The sequence below is a fragment of the Parasteatoda tepidariorum genome, chromosome 10 (genome assembly GCF_043381705.1).
Source record: "Parasteatoda tepidariorum isolate YZ-2023 chromosome 10, CAS_Ptep_4.0, whole genome shotgun sequence".
Classification (NCBI taxonomy): Eukaryota; Metazoa; Arthropoda; class Arachnida; order Araneae; family Theridiidae; genus Parasteatoda; species Parasteatoda tepidariorum.
This window is the reverse complement of record NC_092213.1, coordinates 41,825,624-41,846,673: the sequence shown is the minus strand read 5'-3', so window position 1 is coordinate 41,846,673 and position 21,050 is coordinate 41,825,624. Positions and strand designations below refer to the sequence as shown.

General features: G+C 28.5%; 1 protein-coding gene across 1 annotated transcript in view; it reads left to right on the top strand.

Annotated features, from left to right (window-relative positions):
* LOC107437681 (integrin alpha-PS2) overlaps window positions 1-17,204 on the top strand; it is an 85,817-nt gene extending 68,613 nt beyond the window's left edge. The window contains exons 16-30 of the mRNA XM_043045912.2: window positions 72-127; window positions 245-396; window positions 1,736-1,864; window positions 2,127-2,194; window positions 3,648-3,795; window positions 4,560-4,655; window positions 5,699-5,778; window positions 7,566-7,655; window positions 9,038-9,140; window positions 10,868-11,040; window positions 12,089-12,302; window positions 12,630-12,743; window positions 13,834-13,935; window positions 15,419-15,544; window positions 16,594-17,204. Of these exons, the coding sequence (XP_042901846.2) occupies window positions 72-127; window positions 245-396; window positions 1,736-1,864; window positions 2,127-2,194; window positions 3,648-3,795; window positions 4,560-4,655; window positions 5,699-5,778; window positions 7,566-7,655; window positions 9,038-9,140; window positions 10,868-11,040; window positions 12,089-12,302; window positions 12,630-12,743; window positions 13,834-13,935; window positions 15,419-15,544; window positions 16,594-16,698 (1,756 nt within the window). The 3' untranslated portion in view covers window positions 16,699-17,204. The remainder of the gene's footprint in view (window positions 1-71; window positions 128-244; window positions 397-1,735; window positions 1,865-2,126; window positions 2,195-3,647; window positions 3,796-4,559; window positions 4,656-5,698; window positions 5,779-7,565; window positions 7,656-9,037; window positions 9,141-10,867; window positions 11,041-12,088; window positions 12,303-12,629; window positions 12,744-13,833; window positions 13,936-15,418; window positions 15,545-16,593) is intronic.
* Window positions 17,205-21,050: the final 3,846 nt, after the last annotated feature.

Here is a 21,050-nt window from a genome sequence, read left to right as displayed (position 1 = left end):
ATATATATAATTATTCAATAATTTTACTGTATGTATCCTTTAAATTCTGTTTATATATCATTTATTTTCAGCATAGAAGCTACTCTTTGTTTAAGTTATAATGGAATCGGAGTTGCTTCTGAAATAGGTATGTAATTTATGGATTTTTCGAATTTTTATAATAGATTGACAAAATTAAATATATTTTTTAACAATGTAAAAATTTTGTTCTTTTCATCATTTTTACAAACATTAAATTTTGCAGATCTGACTTATACTTTCATGACTGATGCTCAGCAAAAAAGTGCCCGTGCGTTATTTTTAGATGCAAATCCATACATTGTATCAAATAGGACGCAGACTATACGTCTTAAAAAAGATGTGCAATACTGCAATAAGAGTAAAATTTTTATTCAGGTTTGTTTAGCTTTCTTTTTTGTTTAGCTTTGATAACTCTTTTTAATAATAAGTAGCCTTGAGAACATTTTTTTCACAATATAATATGTTATTACGTAAAAGAATAGATAAATAGTGGTCGGGAAGAAGACCGCCGGGAAAAGTCCAGAAAAAGCATGGAAAAAGATGTGGGGAGAAAAGCAAGAAGAAAATTACTTAATCACTTTTCAAAAACTGTAACTTCTTGCTTTTTCAAAAAATATATTTAATGATATGCTTTATCACTTTTACTAATATTTTCAACTTATCAAGAGATAAATTCCTTGAAAGGTTATTGTTAATTGATACATTATTTTTAGCAATATTATATATTATGTAATTTCAGTAAAAGTCAAAAATTTATAAACTATTAAAAGCTCTTTTCAGTCAATTGCAAATTTTACTTTGTATATTAATTAAATTTAAAAAAAGGAAGCAAGAATTTATGAACTACTAAAAAACTTTTCAATGAATCGTAAATTTTTCTTAGTATATTAATTGATATATTATTTTATATTTATATTAATATAATAATATATTAATAATATTTTAAATAAAAATATAATTGCACGTGAATAATTAATTTCAATAAATTTGGATTCAACTGCCCGAAGCGAAACAGACGTTAAATTTATATAATAGTTTATTAGGTGCTTTTTATCTGTGTTTTTTTTCCTCTGTGATTCTAGATAAATATGTCTTACTATTGTATATAATATCTATCTAACTGTATATATAAAAATGCTATTTTGAGATGTTAAAATATTTAAGAGTTCTTCAATAATATTTAGATATTTAAATATTTCTCAAAAAAGAAAAATTGAAATCTATACATTTGTACATATTTTATCAAAATAAGTTCTAATGCATAAATACAAAATTAAGCTTAATTAATTATGATTTTGAACTCTTAAAAGACCTGCCGTGACTTATACTTCTGAAACCTGAGCACTGACGTCAAAAGACGAGGAGGCGATTGCAATTATTGGGAAAAGTGTCATACGAAATTCCGGCAAACGACTTACAGAGAAGAAGAACTAACTCAAAGCTATCTATAAATTTAAGTAAGCCTGATGTTGTCAAGTATATAAGAATACAAAGATTAAAATATGCTGGACATTTAATCAGAATGCAAGGACAGTAGGGACAATAGGAGGAAATAAAGTGACAGTAGGAGGAGACTCCTAGAGAAAGCCAGGGCCCACCCAGGGCTATCGCGCAAATGAAGAAGAATTGTGAATTTTCTTATTATTATCAGAAAGTAGAAATTGTTAACATTTATTGCAATTAAAAATTATAAATTTTTTGTTCTTGCTTTCAGAATGCCATCCGAGACAAATTATCTCCAATCGAAATAAAAGCCAGTTATGAACTTATAGATCTGGAGCCTTACAGACATTTTTTGAAACCCATTTTGAACAAAAATGTTCAAACTGCAGCAACCAATGAGGTAAGTAATAAGTTTTATGAACGTTCATTTTAATACAATTTAAGCATAAACACAAAAATAAATTATAAAGTAAATTAAAAATACTATTATAACCATAAAATTAAATCTATAATATTTGGATAAAATTAATCAGCATTTATAAATAAAAATGTATCGATTTTATTTTTAAAACCAATTTATTTTGATTTGTGTGCCCCCATATAAATAGCTTTTAAGATTCGTTCAGTTTGTTTTTTCTAACAAATAATTTTTTATTTTTTAGTTGAACATAGAAAAGAATTGCGGTAAAGATGATGTTTGTATTCCAGATTTACAGTTATTTGCAGTTCCGTAAGTCAAACTTTATATGTTTTTACTATTCAAATTCTTTCTTCACTGTCAAAAAATTCCGGATCCAATTAAGGTAAAAAGAACAAACACTCAGAGTATCAGTACTTTTTACCATAAAATCGATTTTTATCGGAACATGTTACGGATCAAGAAATACGATGTACCGTATTTTTTACAGTGATAATTATCGCAAAATCACTTAATAACTTTAATTAAATAAACATGACTGTGAAAATAACTGTATAATATTTTACGGTAAAAAGGGACTTCATTATGGTTTTTTATTCTTTACCATTATACAATAGAATAAATTTTCAAAAGTACACCAACTCTGCTCTACCAAAGCCTGTCTAATGTTCTCTAAATTGAAATGATACTCATTTTAGAAACATAGTTTTTTTTTAAAGTAGAAAAATATGTGAACCGTCAGAAAGTTTTAAGCGTGCTTAACATAATATCGATTCACCTGCCTCAGCCTTAATAATGTGCCAAGTTGTTACACATCATTACGATAACTAGTCCTTGTTTACCCTTCTTATAGGATAGTATCATTAAATTTCAATGTAAATATTGTTCAATAACACTAGGAAGAAGAAAAAAATTTCTGTAGTTGGAAAATTTTTTAACAGGTCTTAGATACTTTTGTATCGTTAAATTCAAAACTGCAATCAGTTTCTTTCTCCAATTAATTTTTAAACGCACATTTCATCTATTTTTTTTTATCAAAATGTACACGTTTATAAACGTAGATATAACAGAGGGTCGCATAAATGTTGCGACAACTTCCAAGAAATAAAATTGCATGGGAATCCATGCTCAGAACTGTCATCATACGCACTTCTAAAAGCACTTCTCTATTATGAACTGTTTCCTTGTGTGTTTCTGAATGGATCATAAAAGAGAAGCGACCCAAGCCGCATACGACGACACTATCGGGCATGGGCTTTTATATACTTTTAATCCTGATGGTGTGACTTAACTCCTAGAAAATTTTCGTAAGAACAAAATAATTTTAGATTTGAAATCTCCACACTTGAATGCTTCCCCGTGCTGCATTTAGACAAAAAACAGACTAAAAATTTCATTTTTTAAAAAACAAAATTGATTTCAGATTTTAAATTCATTAAACCCGAATTAGACATGATGTAGTATTTGTATAAATGCCCAAGATTTACCAAACGTAAATGAGATTGGCCACTTAACGTTTCATTTTTCAAATCACTTTTTTTTTTTCTTCTCATACAAGTCTGGCGAGTCTTGAGTTTTCTGTGTTCTTTTTATTTCCGCTATTTTGAATAGTAATTCTTACCATACGAATCCAAAATTATCAACTTAAATATGTTAATTTAGAGTTAATTTAGATAAATATCATATTTTAAAATTAAAAATTTAAAATTGGTGTAATTAATTCAAATTAGCTTCAAATTATATAGGTTTCCTTTTTTTTCTTCAGAAACATGGAACAATATTCAATCGGAACTAAAAAGCGTCTGGAACTTGATATGACTATCAGAAATGGTGGAGAAGACGCCTTTGAATCTATGCTTCATGTAACCATGCCACTTGATGTTAACTACGTTAACATAGAACGTTCTAAACTTGTAAGTCAACTGACTTCTCTATGTACTATAATTAGACAACTCCTTATCATTATGTTAGAGACTGTTAAAACAACACCTCTTGGAAGAGAGAAGGCTTCAGCACGTATCAATTTAGTAGTCCGACGCAACGATCATAAATTATGGAATGGTGGAAAAAATAAGAAAGATGTTACTACGTTCTGGTTACTCAGCTGCGCAGTGTGGGATTACGGAAGATGTCTTTATGTTTGGACTTCCAAAGGATCAAATTTCTTTTTTATTGCAATCCATGCTGAGGCCTTCTCTCTTCTAAGATGTGTTGGTTAAAAGCTTAATATCTTTATATGATAAAAAAATTTACTGTTTTTTCGTTTAAGTAAATCAAATGAAAGAATTTCAGTCAAATTTGGATCATTCTGGATTTTTATTAAATTCATTTATATAAATCTGATGATTTAACTCAATAATAATGTGTAATAGTATTAAACAATGGACAGATATTTTCAAAGCTTTATTGACTTGTAAAATAATAATAAATAAATGGTAGTAATGCGTTTGTTAGAGCTATTTGTGTGTGAAATTTTTGCGTTTTGTCTTGGCATATATTATGAAAATGGTAGATTTAGAATAATAAAATCTTCAAATAATATAATTCAACACAGTTCATATAACTAATAACTGTATTGGAAATAAAATAAACCCAAATCTTAATACATTATTTTATTTGAAACTATGTTAAGCATTTCTATTTACGAAAGAAATAACTGCATTGTTTTGTTTTGCAGGATTTTCCCATTGGCTGCAGTGGAGCTCAACCAGACATAACAGGGGAGAATAAATTAAAATGTGATATTGGCAATCCTTTGCCAGCCAATAAAACGGTGTGTAATTAATTATTTTGTCATCAATTATTCTTGTTCGATAATTATAAAATTGATTTTTTCATAATTATTTTTGTTATTTTAATGATTGAATAATTTATATTTAAATCGAATAATCTATTTTTATTATTTTTTTTGAGTAATTGTTTATTTATTGAAATCCATTTTTTTAAATCTATTTTACACTCAGTAAAAAAAATCCTGTAATAAAATACAAGTTTTCACAAAAAAATTAAATCTGTTGTCTCTACAGACTCTTACCATATGGAAAAAGCATTTCTCTGCGAAAGTTACAAAGTAAATCAGCACTAGCGTCCGATATTTTATGTCGGCAGAGTTTGTATCCACCAGTCATCGCTGAGATTCGAACTTGGAACATTTCATTGGAAGGTGCGCGATCTGTTCCCTGAGCCACTGAGCCCTAAGTGTTTTATTGTGAAGAAATGGTGATCGTGGGAATTTCATTTCGATATTGTATCAATTTGATTATAAAGTCAAATAATGCAATGTTCAAAACCATAAAGAGTTATTACTGAAAAATAGGAGCAAGGACAAAGAATAATCTTAAAGTGACTGAAGAAAAGGTTATGATATATTACGGAACGCAAAACTGCATGGCAAAAACTGGAATTTCAACTGATGATTTTAATACGTTTGTGATTGTGATTGAAAAACGGAGAAAAACTCTTTCTTCAACAAACCGACTTAAAACCGTTAAATACACGGAGAGATTCTGGAAGAAAAAAAACTTCTATTTTTTGCAGTGAAACTCTGGTGACAAATGTTAGAATTCCTTGCATTTGGTAATTTTTTTTTTATGTTTTAAAGTTATGTATTTTATTCAATAAATATTTAATTTTAAGCTAATTATAATAAATGACCAAAACTAAATAATTTTAAGCTTTAATTTTGCTTCGTTCATTTATTAAATTCAATACTTCGCTTTATTTAGTTCAATTTTAAAACATAACTGTGATAAATATCTAAACTTTATACATTTCATAAATGTTCATTATTTATTGAAATCAATATTTTGCTTTCAGCTAAATTTTAAAATTTTACTGGAGCCATCTAGAGTAGTTTCTTCTACCAGTGACTTGGTATTTACCATGACTGTTAATAGGTAATTAATTTTCATTTTTATTCCAATTTGCATTCTTCTTTGCTTGACAATCTGAGTGATTATGTAGCGTTACTCAAAAATTATGTTGTTTAAAAAAAAAGTGAATGCTTAAACATTTTGCAAACTTAAATGTAGGGTATTTTTTTCAAAAATAATTAAATGTATATGAGTAGAGCATATGCGTAAGAGGAGAATATTTATATGAGTTTACTTTTATATACGTTACTTCTAAAGTTTTTATGTTGTGCAAGATAATTTTGATAGGTGACTTAGTTGGACACCTAAGGCGACTAGTACCATAATAAATCAGAAACATTAAACTTTGATGTGAAGAATTTTAAAAATTTTACGACTGTTTTATGATATCTGAAGTTCGATTAATGTTCATGGCATGACCTTACTATCAATATAAGTGCACTTTTAGATTTTCAATCTAAAGTAAGTAAAGGAGTAGGTGTGAACAAGTAATGAAACTGGTTATTTAAACAAGTTTTGCTCTTTAAGAGAGCAAGTATAATCAAAATGGAACTGATGTTAAGCTAAAAATGCAGTCTGAATTAAGTAACTGTAACATTTTTCTTTTTTATTTTAATTAGTGTTGAGGTATAAGTATTACTTTATAATTAGGTGAACTTAATTCCAGCAAAAATAAAAAACTGTTTAAGTAACAAACATATTTTAAATACTTTTTTAGAAAAGAAAATTTTTTTAATGTTTAAATCGAATTTAATAATTATTTTATGAACTATACTTTGCAAATTAAAATTAAATATCATCTGAAAAGCAATAACAACATTTCGGAAATACCCATTTAATAAACGTACTGAAAGACAGAAATCCTAGATGGTAGGACGATGGGCTTGTGTTCGTGAGAGTGCGAGTTCGAAGAATCCTGTGTATTAAATGGCGACTGGTGCACGTTAAACCCACCGGGGTCACTAATTTCTCCAAATTACCAAGCAAATTAATACCTCTGAAGGTACTGAATTAGTGATTGATTGTTCTCTAGTTCAGGTCAAAATTACTATCCGCGGATGAATGAATGGATGTATGAATGGGTCCCCCCTGTAAACGGGCTGTGACGTGTGTATAGCGAAAGTCGTATTCTTGGCCATGAATAGAGCCACTGAAAAACAAGAAACGCATCCGCTGCCTTAAAAATTCCCCTGGTATCCCATAGATGTTGGCAAGTGCCATTAGTGACAACAATAACTAAACAAATAAAATCCCTCAAGCGATTATTATTTTGAATCATTGCTATTGAAATGAGTTAAAGCATTAGTTTCTAATAAATATGCCATTGTAAAAGCATTAATTGAAATTATTTAATGAAATATGGAAAATAATAACAATGAAACTCTGTACTTAAGCAAAATTAATCTAACTTAGTAATGATATATCCCAAGAAGAGATTTTTTGGTGCTTTTTTTCCTAGTGTTTTTTTTTTCGGTGCCCTTTTATTCGCCTAACATTATAAAATAATAAAAACTTGGTAAATTTTTAAGTTTTCTAAAATGTTAATTTATAAACATATTTCAAAAACAGCATAAAAAGAAATCGTTCATTTATACTAAAATAGGTATCCTAAAAGAAAACGATAAATTAATTAAGAGGCATTTGTAAATGGAAAAAAAAAACTGCTGAAATTTTCGCTTTATTTTTAATGCGTCACTGATTGCATTCATAAAAATTAATAAACATAAGTTTGAATTTGTTATAGTTGGTTTTCTATAAATTTGTGCTTATAAATTTGTGCTAATTTTATGCTCTTTTATTTCAAATTTCAGCACAAATCCTGAGAAAAATGACACACTTTTCAATAATGTGTATGAAATTGAATTGCCTGTTCGCGTGGAAGTGGCATTAGCAGTGAGAGGGTAAGTAAAATGTTCAGTTTAGTTCAATTACATTTTATATTTGAAAAACAAATGCTACTTATTGCAAGTGTTTAGTAGAAATACAAATGCTGATTTAATTAATTTCATAAATTCGTATATAGGAAACATCTGAAAGATATTTACAAAATGCTAAAATGCTATTTGCAAATAAGCTATTTTCCATTTAAAACCACGTTATTTAACATCTTTGCTTGTCCATGGTAGACCAAAACATACTTTTAAACACCTGAAATTTATTTATTTTCAAAATGATGCTTTTAACATGCTCTTAAGCTAAGCTTTTCATAAATTGATAAGTCGATAAGCTTTTTATAAGTTGATATTTATGTAAATAAATTGTTTTGTTTCCAATCAAATTTTGATTTTTCCCAGCAATTCTTACATGGGAGATGTAAAATATTCCAAACCTAGGCTTTAAAAATTTTATAAATGTTTTTTGTAAAAACGGAGATCCCTGATTTACTTGATCCTCCTCTTAAAAACTATTTGTTTTCGTAAAAAAAAGTATTTAGAATCGAGTTGACTTTTATAAGAAGTAATTTAATTCTAATTCAATAATTTTGGTTTAAGAAAATTAACGGTGCTTACATTATTTTGTAATTGAAACGTATTTTGCTTAAAAAATTAATACTAATTTTCTCAATCAAATTAAAGTATGAATTTAATTAATTAATTAATAAACTTAATTATAATGTACTAATAAGGAAAGAGCTACCATACCACAATATATAAGTTTATAATCTTTTTATTATTTACAAACATATTCGTTGATTAATTCACTGTTTTGACAATACATTGATTAGCTTAATTTCTTCCATCGTTTTTTACTTCTTTATCTAACGTTTTTTACTTACTATATCAAGAATCATTTCCGATAAAAATTACTATATCGACGTGATATTCATATTTATTTAATTAATAAATACTGATCGCCAATAAATAACGCTGAGTAAAGTTCATATCAGTCCATTTTCCAGACCATATCATGTGAGATATTACAGAATTTAAAATGATTTAAAAATTCAAAATTACGATATAAAGTCTAATAATTTTCTTAATTTTAAGGAAATAAAATTGAATTTGAGAGGAAAATTAATAAAATCAGGCCATAAAACGGAAAAATGAATTTTTTTCACCATATCTGTCTAAAATAGGTAATTAATAGGCAAAATTTCTTGTAAAGCAATATTAGAAAAAGTGGATTCTGCAACTTTTGGAATTAAAACTCTACTAACTTTTTGTCCAATTTATTTGAACCGGTTATTAATGCTTGAGTTACTCGTTTATTTATTTAATCTGTAATTCATTATTTAAAGTCTGAATCAATGATTGATTCTTTAATGTTGTATTTGTTTTTTAAGAGTTTCCCTTCCTGAAGTGATTACTTACAACAAATCTGAGGAGCTTGTTGAGGTGAAAGTTCGTGAGACTGATGTCGGACCAGAAGTCATACATGTCTATGAGGTATGACAAAGAGTAACTTTATTTAATCATTTTAACCTTTGATGTCATACCAAATATTCAGAACATGCTATTGGCGTGTCTATTTTTTACGCCACGGGGTGTTATATTGCACATTGCACGGGACATATTTCTGGAGTTAAATATTTCTAATTTCAGTTTTGCGGTATTTAAAACAAACCCAAGTCATTTTTTCAAAAAAGTTTCTATAATTTGATGCGATGTCGCAGCGAAATGTAATGTAAAACATTTTGTTTCAAGATCGGATTTTCATTCACGGATACTTATATACAAATTTAAAAGAAAAATTTCGCTTTTTCACGTATCATCTCGCAAGTTCTTGTACGTATGTAAATAACAATATAACAGGCAATTGAAAAAATTACCAAAATTACATAATTGTACAATATAATCATACATATTTAAAGATATCTAGATGAGTTTTCATGCACGTTTCTGCCTTCATATGGCAGTTTTTTCATGGAAAACAAAACAATTTCCTTCAAATAACTAAATTGTATAAAAATATATATCTGCTGTACATAGTAAAAATTCTTTCACTATAGATATCAATTTTTACACTCTTATTTATATTTCAAATTAAACCAAAAAACGACTGCACTTTTCTTGCTTTATTGATGAAATTGTGTAGAGTTCAGCAAAATATACTGCATCCGAAGTTTAATAGCATGTCATACAATAGTTAGTTATACAATTCATTGCATTTAATTGGGAAATCGGCATTTAAATGAGGGGGGTGGGTGAAAAACGTTATCAAACTCTGACTCAGCATTATCGAGTTTAACAACAGTACCTTATATAAACACTAAAATCAGTTCATTTATGGTACGAAAGGAAAGGTGAAAAAAGTTAAGAGACGGCAGTTAAGGACTATATTCAGTTTAATCCAGCTAATATTTATTATTTTTAAATATTTACGACCCTATTTATTATTCTATATTTATTTTAATAATAATTATAAGTATTAATTAAACGGTGGAAAATTTTTACGTTTGGTTGATCTGTAACGTTTTAAATGCTAAAATCAAAAATGTGGATGAAATTAGTTAAATATTTGCCCCAAAAAGTTTTAGTTTTTTAATTTTTATTTTTTAACAACTTTTAACACCTTTTTTTTCCTCAATTTCAGAGGATGGCTTGTCATATTGTCTACTTTAAATTATGTAGATTATTACATATTTTGTAATTAAAAAACATTTCCTTGAGCGAATTGGCGTAAAAATAACAATCAATAATCATTAAAAAAAAAAAATTTTCGTGACTTATCCTATAATAAACGAGTTTTCTAAACTTAGACAAACACTCTTCGATTTTTGTTATTAATTACAGAAATAAAGCTAAAGTATGTATAGGAGTAAGCAAGCTAAAAAAAAACTACCAGATGGGCAAGCATTATGATTGAAATTATTTGCCCTTCTGAATTATTGAAAATATTTTTCTTGCATATTCCTTTTTTTAATGAAGCAGAAAATTTATCATAACTAAAAAATTTGAAATGTCTAAAGAATGCAAACAACCTTAAAGTGTACGAAACATACACTATTTCTAAATTAAGTATCCCTTTGCCAGAAGGGAGTTGTTTGCAAATCAATTATATTTACATAAATTTTACCGTTTTAGTACATTTATATTTAAGCTCTAAAAAACTTGATCTAGTTCCTTATCTTTGATTTGTTCTTTATTTGTAAAACGTTTTTTCAATTGAACAGATTGGGAACCAAGGCCCAAGCTCAATACAGCAGGCTGAAGTGTATATATTGTGGCCCACATACACATTAGAAAAAAAATCACTTCTTTATTTGATGGATCAACCAGAAGTAAGAGGGAATGCACAGTGTGAAAAAGTTGATGTTAACCCACTGAATTTGCAGGTAATTATATAATAACGGTGGTGCAAGTTCGGGGCTGTGTGAGATATCGCAAAGGATTAGAAATTTACCACGATTATGCAAGGTCTTACAAATCCTTAGCATTACATTGGGAATTATTCGAGCTCAACTGAAGAGGGATGTCTCATCCCCCATAGAGCCCCAAACTTGCACAATTAAACTACCACTTATTTCGAAATTTCCTTTGTTTGCTTGTTTTTTTTTAATCTTAAAACGTTCAGCTATACCAATGACTATTGCACTTATTGAGTTTTTTGCTGATAAAGGATCAGAGGCCCTGAATGAGCGCAGAATCGTAAAGTTATCAGAAAGAGGGGTAAAGGTCATCAAACAAAATGGAAGAAATATCGCTCATGGGCTGCAATAGCAGCACAACTCAAAAAATCATGTTTTGAGATAAGTGGGTTTATAGTTTTCATTGCAAAGGAATATGCTTAAGAAATGCTTAAACGAAGGTTACCTTCGAGTTGAATTATGAGTTTGCTAGTATTGCTGCTGAAAAGAATGTGTATTTTCCTATTTACACCTGTTCTTAATCCAAAACGCGTGTTTTTTTAGTTGTGCGACTATTGCAGCCCATGAGCGGTATGCTGATCAAAATTCCTTTTGGCATACAAAGAATTGAGTTTTATTTCACACTAAAAAATCGAAATTGCTTTTTTGCCAATCCAATATTTGATGTGAAAATATGTATATACATCATCATTGCAATCGAAAGGTTGACATGTTTCAAGCGCTGGAGCATCATTTTCTTTCTTAAAGATGTGACAGTGTAAATAGCAATGAAACAATGACATTACGTACACCACGGTAAAACCTCTTGGGTAAAAACCTCTTGCTGGGGTGCTCAAAACATGACGGCCTTTTTCGATTTATATTATAAAGCTAATAAGGTTTTTTATTCTATTGTCAAGTAAGCACTCAATCTAATCTAATAAGACAAAAGCAAATAAAATTTCGTTCCTCTAGATAAAATTGCGAAAATTATTATATTCAGATTAAATTTTTCTTTTAATATTTCCACAATTGGATTCCTGTAAGTGACGTCATTGCTGGTAAATCGGGGCATTTGTCGATCCAGAAGCCAATCAGGTTCAACACACCTAATTTCAGNGAGACTGAAAAGAAGGCAGAGAATACAATTCGCAGGAAAAAGCGAGATAATGAAGAATATGATGTCTATGAAGATATGTCTGATGAAGGTGAAGATCATTTTCTGAGCGATGAAGGACTTAATACATTCCAAGAAGAACTGGTAATCTCTGTTTTAATTTTTATTAATCAAGTTAAATCCATTCATTTCATCATGCAGTGTCCTCTCCTCTGTAATCAGCACCTTTAATGTATTATTAATTATTATTATGCCAATTATTTATTAATTATGTGTTTATAACAAAGACTGCAAAAGGCAGTTGTTGTTTAATAAAGTAAAAAGACTCAAAAAGTAAAAATTTCTTTACTGTTTTTTAATATGGACATTTGTTAATTTTTATGCAAAACTAAGAAGTTAAATTAGACAAATTGATCGTAAACTAGATAATGTTTTAAATATATAACTAATTCCTTTAACCTTTTTTTCCAGTCCTGTGGACCTACTTTATGCACTAAAATTCGTTGCACCATATCCACTCTTGAAAAAGGGGACCAAGTGATTTTCAATATACGTTCTAGATTGTGGAAGGAAACTTACAATGAAGTAAATTACGTCAATTTTTACATTTATTTATTATAAATGAAAAAATTATTTAATCCGTGTAATTTATCCTATAATTAATATAGCTTCTAATAAACTTTACAATAAAAAATATTATTATTTTCTTTTATTTATTTATTTATTTATTTGTATTTAAGCTTCTTTATTTTTTTTTAAAAAAAAAGGCAGATATTTTTTTCCGTTTCTTTCGTTTCTGTTTATTAAATGTGATCATTATACATGTCGGACTTACATCACGTTTTGTATATAAGCCTTATTATTATTATTATTTAAAAAAAAACGGACCCTTTATAGTTTCCTCTTTTTCTACTTGTTAAATGTTTGCATTATCCATTTCGGACTTTCTCACTTTCTGCATTTAAGCTTTATTATTAAAAAGCATAAGATCTTGGTCACTTATTTCATTTCTATTTATTAAATTCGGATATTATACATGTCGGACTTACCCTTTCTATATTTAAGCTTTGTTATTAAAAATAACAAAAGATCTTTTTATTTATTCTTAATTTTCCATTTGTTAAATGCAGAGAATATTCATCTCACTTTAGGTATTTATGCCCCTATTTTTAAAAAAAAACACACGAATCTTTTGGTGTTTCTTCCTTTTCAAATTGCTTAATTAGGACCTTATATGTACCCGATTTGTGTCACTTTTTTCACTTTCTTCAGAAAAAAATCGAATAATAAATACATTTATAAATTAAAATAAATACATTTTTTTAAAAAAATGCTAACAGATTTGATACCTCCATGATTTTATTGATGAAGCTCTAACTCCGGTTAAGTTCCAGTAATAAATTACAAATGTCATATGAAAAATATGAAAACGTGGATTGATGATAGTATTTTTATGGGATTCTTATGTAACTTTTCCCTGGAGGAAATAAATCTGAAAATTGGGCTTTTCTTCAGAAAGATTACTTCACAATTCTTATTCTGAAACATTTTCAAAATTAAAAGATCGAAATTGCATTTCATGAACTTAAAGAGCATGTAAGCTATAAATGTCTGTCAGAATGAAATTTTGTTGAAAGCTGAAATTAGTGATAAAAATTAAAGTATGTTTTTTTAGATTGGTTTGAGTGAAGTAATGACGTCCTCAAAGCTTGTAACTCGCATCACAGCTCTACCGTATGGTGTCGATCCCGGATATTTGCCTTATAAAGTGTTTGTGGTAAGAAAAATTCTTTTTTTCTTTATTAACCCAGAGAGAGTAGTATTTATTTCTTTATTTTTTTAAATACCAGATTTAGTATTTATTTGCAACAGTTTTGGATCCCTTTTTTTTTCATTTGTTTCATTCATTCTAGTGTTTCAAAATTAACCCCTTAACGCAGATGGGACACCAATATTCCTTCTTTAAAAAAAAAAATTCTGCCGACACTCTTATTACAAGCAAAATTATATTTTGATACTTTTAAATTGTAAAAAAAAAAAAAAAAAAAAAAAAATTAAAANGAAGCAAATGGGTTTTAAAAAAAAAAAAATCACAGTTTTATAGTTACTAAAAATGTCTGTTAGATTATCGGACTTACATTTGTACTAGGAATATAAAATTCGAGAAAAGTCGTTTGAATTTTTTTTTATCTTTCTTATTCAAAAATTTATTCATAATGGATCTTGTAAATAAAAAAAATTTCAATAATGGTTAACTGTTTCTCTTCGATCTAAATAATAACCAATAATTGCAAATTTGAAAAATTATTGTTTGGAAGAGAGCCGTGTTTAGAAGTTTTTTTCTTTAAAGAAGAGAAGAACACCAGTGTTTCATGCTGTATTACTTAACCATGAATTATAAAAATGCTAAATATAATATTTTTCACTTATTTTGACTTAAATTAGCACAAAATAATGAAAAAATAAATGTGAAAATATATTAAATAAAATTTCTGCTTCAAAGGATTGGTATAATTAAATAAATTTAATGATAATGCTTATGTGTTTTCTTTTCTAATACTTTTCATTACTTCTAATTTATAAGATTTACCTGAATTGAAACAAAATTCCTACTGTATTGTAATTTGTTTTGAAGATGTGAAAAATTGCTTGTTAAACAGTCGCATCTTAAATTAATAGTACCTCGGGTCACTGTTTTTAAAGGTATAAAATAAATAAATTTAAAAAAAACGTTTTACAATATTTTTTGCATTTTCAAAATATTTTTAAGAATTTTCGATCTTTAAACTTTCAATTTTAAATTTTATATCATTGCTTTTTTCATACGTTTTTACTTTTTCTTACATTGCTTATGTAATGTCAAACAAATGATGAATAATATGCAATAGTTCCACTATAGTTTGTCTACGGTAAGAAATCCTCCCACCACAAGGTCTGAAGCCGTCTGCTACTATGGAAACAAGAATAGCGCATTTTAAGGAGGGTAGCTTCTCTTCACTCTAGGGATAACACAATAGACAAAAGATAACGATTCCCTTTCTACGGAGAACCAAAACCTGTCCTGGACGGTCACCCCACACCTTATACCTCGTTACAATAGTCAAAGTCACGAGTCCAGACTAATGGCTAGGGGAGTTCATACTTTAGACAAACTATACATATTTTCTTCAATAATTCCTATCAATGTCTAACAAACTTGTAGTGATGTTTGTTTGGATTGACACTAAAATAACTTCTTTTTTTTTCTTCATAATTTACAGGTATCAACAAAAGTTAGCTTACTTGATGTAGCACATGCACCATATATGATACCTTGGTGGATTATAATTTTAGCTATCTGTTGTGGTCTTTTATTATTAGGTCTATTAGCATTGCTTCTATGGAAGGTAAATTTTACATTAAATATTTCATACAATATCAAATATCCTTAAATTTTTTATTTAAACTAGAAATTAGAAGTAAATGTTAATTTGTGTTTGCAAGTTTATCATAAAATTTAGAGCCAAATCGTCATTTCGTTAATTTATAGATAACAAAGTAATAAAAATAAAATTACTTTAATTCATTAATTGATTTTTAATATCGTTTATTTATTTATTAATTAATTATTTAGGAAGCATCGATTTACACATTTATCGGCCTTAATCTATAATCATATTATATTGATAAAAAAAAAAAAAATTTTACGTGATTTTGTCATTAATTATTTACTAATTATTTTTCATTACATAGTCATTTGTCGAATCGTCAATATGTGCTGAATTGACAATTAAAAATTTTATTTCAATAAAATTTTTAATTTTGCTTTGCATTTAATGCATTTATCTGAATCATCGAAGCATAATTATGACGACTGGACCTTACTGCTTAAGTTACTTTAAGATATAAGATTAAGATATAAGTTACTTTAAGATATAAGATTAAGTAACTTTAAGGTATATTTTTTTTCTTTTGGCTTATTTCTGACAAGGAATCAAAATATATTAGGGGGACAGGAAATTAATGTCGTTTCGGCCCATTAAATATTCGTTAGTCTTGAAAACCAATTCAGTTTTTTTTTCCTCGATAAATTTCGATCCGTCATTGAAAGGTTGTTGCTAACGAGACTGAATACATTATTGATTTAAAATAAAATCTTGATAACAAATATCAAATGCACCGAAACGACATTACTTTCCGGTCCCCCTAATATAATTATGGTAAGCTAGCTAGAAAGTCCGGCTCTTTCAAAACTACCGACGTCACTCTGCAATGAACCTACAAGGTTTACTAACAATTAAAAAATGACGTCAACAACTTTCTAAGAGCCGGATTTTCCGATTAATCTAGCATGTACATTAAGAGCAGCGTTTATGGAAAACCTTGCAGGAAAAAAATAAAACTCTTATTTGCAAACTTAATAACTTTGTTAACTTTTTTTATTTTCTGTTCGTAGCTGGGTTTCTTCAAAAGAAAAAGACCTCAAGAAGAAATGCCAGAAAAAGAGCCACTAAGCACAACAAATGGCTATAGAATGGCCAGCGGTGATGCAGCATTGTGATAATAGCAAGTCATCTAAAATGCATTAATACTGTATATGTACTCTCTTTGCTTTTACTCCAGATTGTGTACTTAAATGTGTTCATGGATGTTTTTAAAGGATATAACTTTTTGATATCATCGCCTTTATAATACTCTCAGGACTTCTCCTTGTGTTCACTGCCTTTGCAGAGGGTGACAAATCTAAAAATTTTATAAAGCAAACCTTATGTGAAATGATCAAACAAGCAAAAAACTGCCACCTTATCAGTGTAAAGCTTGCGAAAACGTCCTTGTTCGACTTCCGTTTTTTGTCTTACTGCCAATGCATCATGTTGATGTTTGAAAGTGACAATATTGTGCAGCAAATGTGCAGCCAGTTTGGATATCTCTCTATTTATATTTGTGATAACAATGTGACTTCGTCCATCTGATGAAATATAGAAAAGTACTGGTTTTTAATGAACAGCAAGTATATTTATAAAAAAAATTTATATTACAAAATTTGATGAAAAGAGTAAAACAAAATAAGCTTGCTTTTTTATGAAAGTAAATCTTGCGAAAACTTTCTAATCCTGTTCAATTTTATTTGAGTTTTGCAGCAAATGCATTTTGTCCTGGTTTGAAAGTGACAAATATGTAAAGATTGTGTAGTAATTGTGCAACCGATTTGGATATCATTGGCTTTATATTCTTGATTACACTCTGACTTTGTCCATTTGATGAAATGAAGCAAATGGGTTTTAATGAAAGGCAAAGATATGTAACAAAAGTTATCTTGCAAACTTTGTTGGAAACCATCAAGCAAAGTAAACTTGCCTGTTTATCAGAGTAAAGTTTGTGAAAATTTCCTGATCAAATCCGATTTTATTTGAGTTTTGCTGCAGATACATTTCGTTCTCATTTTAAAGTGACAAGGATTTTGTAGTAAATGTGCGACTAGTTTGAGACAAATTTGTTATCTCTGGATTTGTATTGTCTCTGACACTTCATCCAACAGACAAAATGAAGCAAAGTGACGATTTTTAATAAAAAGCTAAGGCCAAGAACAAAATATGTGACATTTGCGAACGTTGATATTCTTTATATTATCAACCATATTGACTGATTATTCAATTGAGAAAAAACATCAGCATTAACTTCTTAATGCAGATATTCAGTAGCTTTACACACACTTGCCAATGTAACTTTAGAAACATGCTCAGTACATTTACAAAACTATATTTTATGTCTTTGCAAAATTCTGAGGAAAATTGATATCGATTTAAATTGCGACTAATAATTTGACTCGATTTTGATCATAATTTACAAAAACTCTTGTGATTCAAAGTTATCCATCTGAAGAAACATATATTTAATAATTATCCATTGTGCTTTCATAAAGAAATGAGCAATAACGTTAAAAAAATGAGGGTGATCTTGCTTCCTATACTAAATATTATGAGGTAGAAAAATTAAACGTTATGTCAATTAACGTTGTTTTTCAATGGCTAAATAACGCTTTTATACGAATACTATGATCTTTTTATAACTGCTGCAGGATTGCAACAGTTGTTACGTCATGTTAAGTTTATCTTAAGCAAGCGCCCTCTATATTCTTATTCTGAAAATGGCGCTAAACGTCAATAAAAGAGAAGCCACAGTTTTGTGAAATTGGAAAGAGTCCGTAATTTAATTTTTTTAATATTTAAAAAGTAACTTCAACGCTGCATTATCTGGGCTCATAATTTAAAAATACTTAGATCTATTCTTTGATTTTTATAGGTTTTTACCGGAAGGAAAAATCTCGCCAAATTGGCAATTTTTAAAAAGGTTTAATTATTTTTAAAATGTTTAAGTTATTTGCCCATTCTAAAGGAACACCTCTTAGAAGAGACGAAGCCAACACACGGGTTACCGTGGCTGAGAAATTCGATCCTTTAGTTGTCCGGACGCTGCGCCATCTTTCTTATTTTTTCCCACTCCGTAGTTTTGTAGTCCGGACGTAAAATCTTTCTAATTTCCCCCACTGCGCAGTTTACGTTCATTACTTTGAGCTACAAAACTGATTCGTGCAGAGGCTTTCTCTCTTCTAAGAGGTGTTGTCCAAAGCCCAAATATTCTTTATTACAAGATGGTATGCATACCTTAAAATTATACATTTGCCTCAAATGTAAGGCATTTAAACTGTGGCTTTCTTACTTCTCTTAGAGAACCATTTCAAAAAACACTGTTATTATTGTACTTGATAATGATTTTAAAAGCTCAAATTGTTGTATACGCTGAATTGCAGCTAAAGGATTCGCATCACAAACCTTTTTTTAAATATGTCATACATGAAGAGCTGATAACTTATGTATGAATGTTTACTGTTATTTGTGTAGTTTAATTGTTATTTATTGTATTTAATGTGCTAATCAAAAAGTGGTGGATGAATTAATTACCGTATTTCATTAACAGTTAATAAGTAAATATTATTTACCTTTAAAAAAAGGTTCAGATTACAAACTATTAATCTATATTTTTATTGTCTCTTCTTTGTTACTGAAATACTAATTTTAAATGTCTGCAAAGTGTAAGAAATTGTCGATATCCCTTTGTATACAGTGTGTTTTCTAATCTTAAGAATTATGTTATGAATATATGTACATTATATTATGTAATCTAGAAAAAGAATCAAAATAGTTTTACAAAAACAAACTTCGTAATAAGGAATGATGGAAAGTTTTTCATACAAAATATTAATTATAACAATTAGTATTATAACTTTTCCATATGAAAATTTTCTATACATAAAAGTTGTATTGATTTTATTTCTTAAAGAGAAAAAAGATGATTTTTAAAAAAGGTTCTTGTATAAGAACTAATGTGTTATTTCTTCATAAAAGATCGCGTATCAAAGACATTGCTATCGTAATTTTTTTCTTCCTTCATTTTTCTTTTTTTTATATCTTTGTAAGCGAAAAAAAAATTTTATGTACAAAAATTATTTTTAAAAAATCATAAATTCTGTTTACCTTTATTGTTGTACAGAGTTGATTTAACACAGTGTACAAGTTTTAGAACATAAACTAAATTTAGAAAGAAATGCATTTAGCAGTGCAAAATTTCTATAAAATTTAAAATTTTTTATTATAACCTTTGTTTTTTATAAAAAAAAAAAATGCTGTAAATTATTAATGTTAAAAACAGTTGTTTTCAACATTGTAATCTTTTAATTTATATTATAGTTGCAACTGAAAGTAATTTGCCTAACCGTTTGGTAATTTTTCTATAACCTTAAAATTTACTGTTCTTTCTCTATAATTTTAATGCTAACCGGATTATTTTTATACAGTAACTCTATTATGCTATCTATTATTAAATATTCTTGTGTTAAATATGTTTATTATTTCAAAAAAAGCTTGTTTGCCTTCAGATTTAAAAAAAATGTCAAAATGTATGCTTCTCAAGTAAATAATTGTATCAACAACTGTAAATAAAATATTTATTAATTTTTCTCTTGGTCTTTAATGAATGTACAGTATGAAGAAGAAAAAAGGAGTAACATAAATGTGCTTATTTTTATTCGTCCAAAGGGCTTGTGGCGAAACTACCACTACGAATATTAAACATCAATTCACTAGTATATAAGACATGCTAACTTGATTCAATCATGAGGAACTTTTTGATAGATGAAGGATGGCATGATCGATAACTCCGCCCCCACATTGGTGACCCGGACATTATTTGAACACGCAGTAACGCCCACTTCGCAATAATCTTGACAGTAACACCTACTTCGTTGGATGATCCACATTGACCAGTTGACTTGCTACTTGTGACTGCAACATTATCCACCTCCTCACGCTGTTGCTACTCAGTCTCGTCTCAATTAAACACAACGTCTGCCTGCGTACACTTGACTGCTAATGGCAACACAGGAGCGACTGTGAAGTTAATACACCTCTCACATTCAGCACTCAAAAACCCGGTTACTCTCTCTCCCGGTCATTCACAAGTACAGCAACTAGTGAGATCCGTTCATCGAATTCTATCCCTGATAAAATTCTGGTAGGGGAGTATTGTGGCGTAACTACCACTACGGATATTAAACATCAATTCAATGGTATATAAGACATGCTAACTTGATTCAATCATGAGGTACCTTTTGATAGATGAAGGTACCTCATGATTGAATCAAGTTAGCATGTCTGAACCGCTGAATTTATGTTTAATATTCGTAGGGGTAGTTACGCCACAGGCTTTTCAATTTCAAGACGTTTAAGATTATTAAGCCTTAATAGTGAAAATTTTATGTGGCCAAATATTAATAATAATTATTATTCTACATCCTTTTCTAAACACTAATTTTTAGTTCTTTAACTGCATACAATTACATTCAATACAATTGCA